Raw genomic sequence first — 354 nt, 5'->3', positions numbered from 1 at the left:
GACCCACAATCAGTATTAACCCCTTTAGCAACTGCCAGTGTGACCTCCATCACCTACTCTCGCCCTCATTCAAGGTCATGGAGGAAGTGCAGGGCTTCAGCGTGGTGCGGGCGGCCAGCCACGTGGGCGGCACGGGCGTCGTGGTGCAGGCCAAAGCACAGGCCCGGGTACAGCGCGGGCAGGTGGTGGCGCTGTACCCGGGGCTGCTGTACCTGCCCTTCCAGCCTATCTTCCTGCAGAGCGTCGGCAACTCCTTCGTGTTCCGCTGCATCGACGGCGTCCATGTCGATGGCAACGACAGGAGGATCTCGAGGGCGGCTTTCAGGTGGGGTGTGTGGAGGGGATGGGGGTATG

General features: G+C 63.3%; 1 protein-coding gene across 1 annotated transcript in view; it reads left to right on the top strand.

Moving 5' to 3' along the window:
• Positions 1-65: 65 nt before the first annotated feature.
• Positions 66-354, top strand: part of LOC119586248 (SET domain-containing protein 9-like) — a gene marked incomplete at both ends in the record, with an annotated part of 1,320 nt that continues 1,031 nt past the window's right edge. The window contains 1 exon segment of the mRNA XM_037934950.1: positions 66-325. Coding sequence (XP_037790878.1) covers positions 78-325 — 248 coding nt within the window.

Source organism: Penaeus monodon, chromosome 21 (genome assembly GCF_015228065.2).
Source record: "Penaeus monodon isolate SGIC_2016 chromosome 21, NSTDA_Pmon_1, whole genome shotgun sequence".
Lineage (NCBI taxonomy): Eukaryota > Metazoa > Arthropoda > Malacostraca > Decapoda > Penaeidae > Penaeus > Penaeus monodon.
This window is presented reverse-complemented; position numbering and strand designations above follow the sequence as displayed.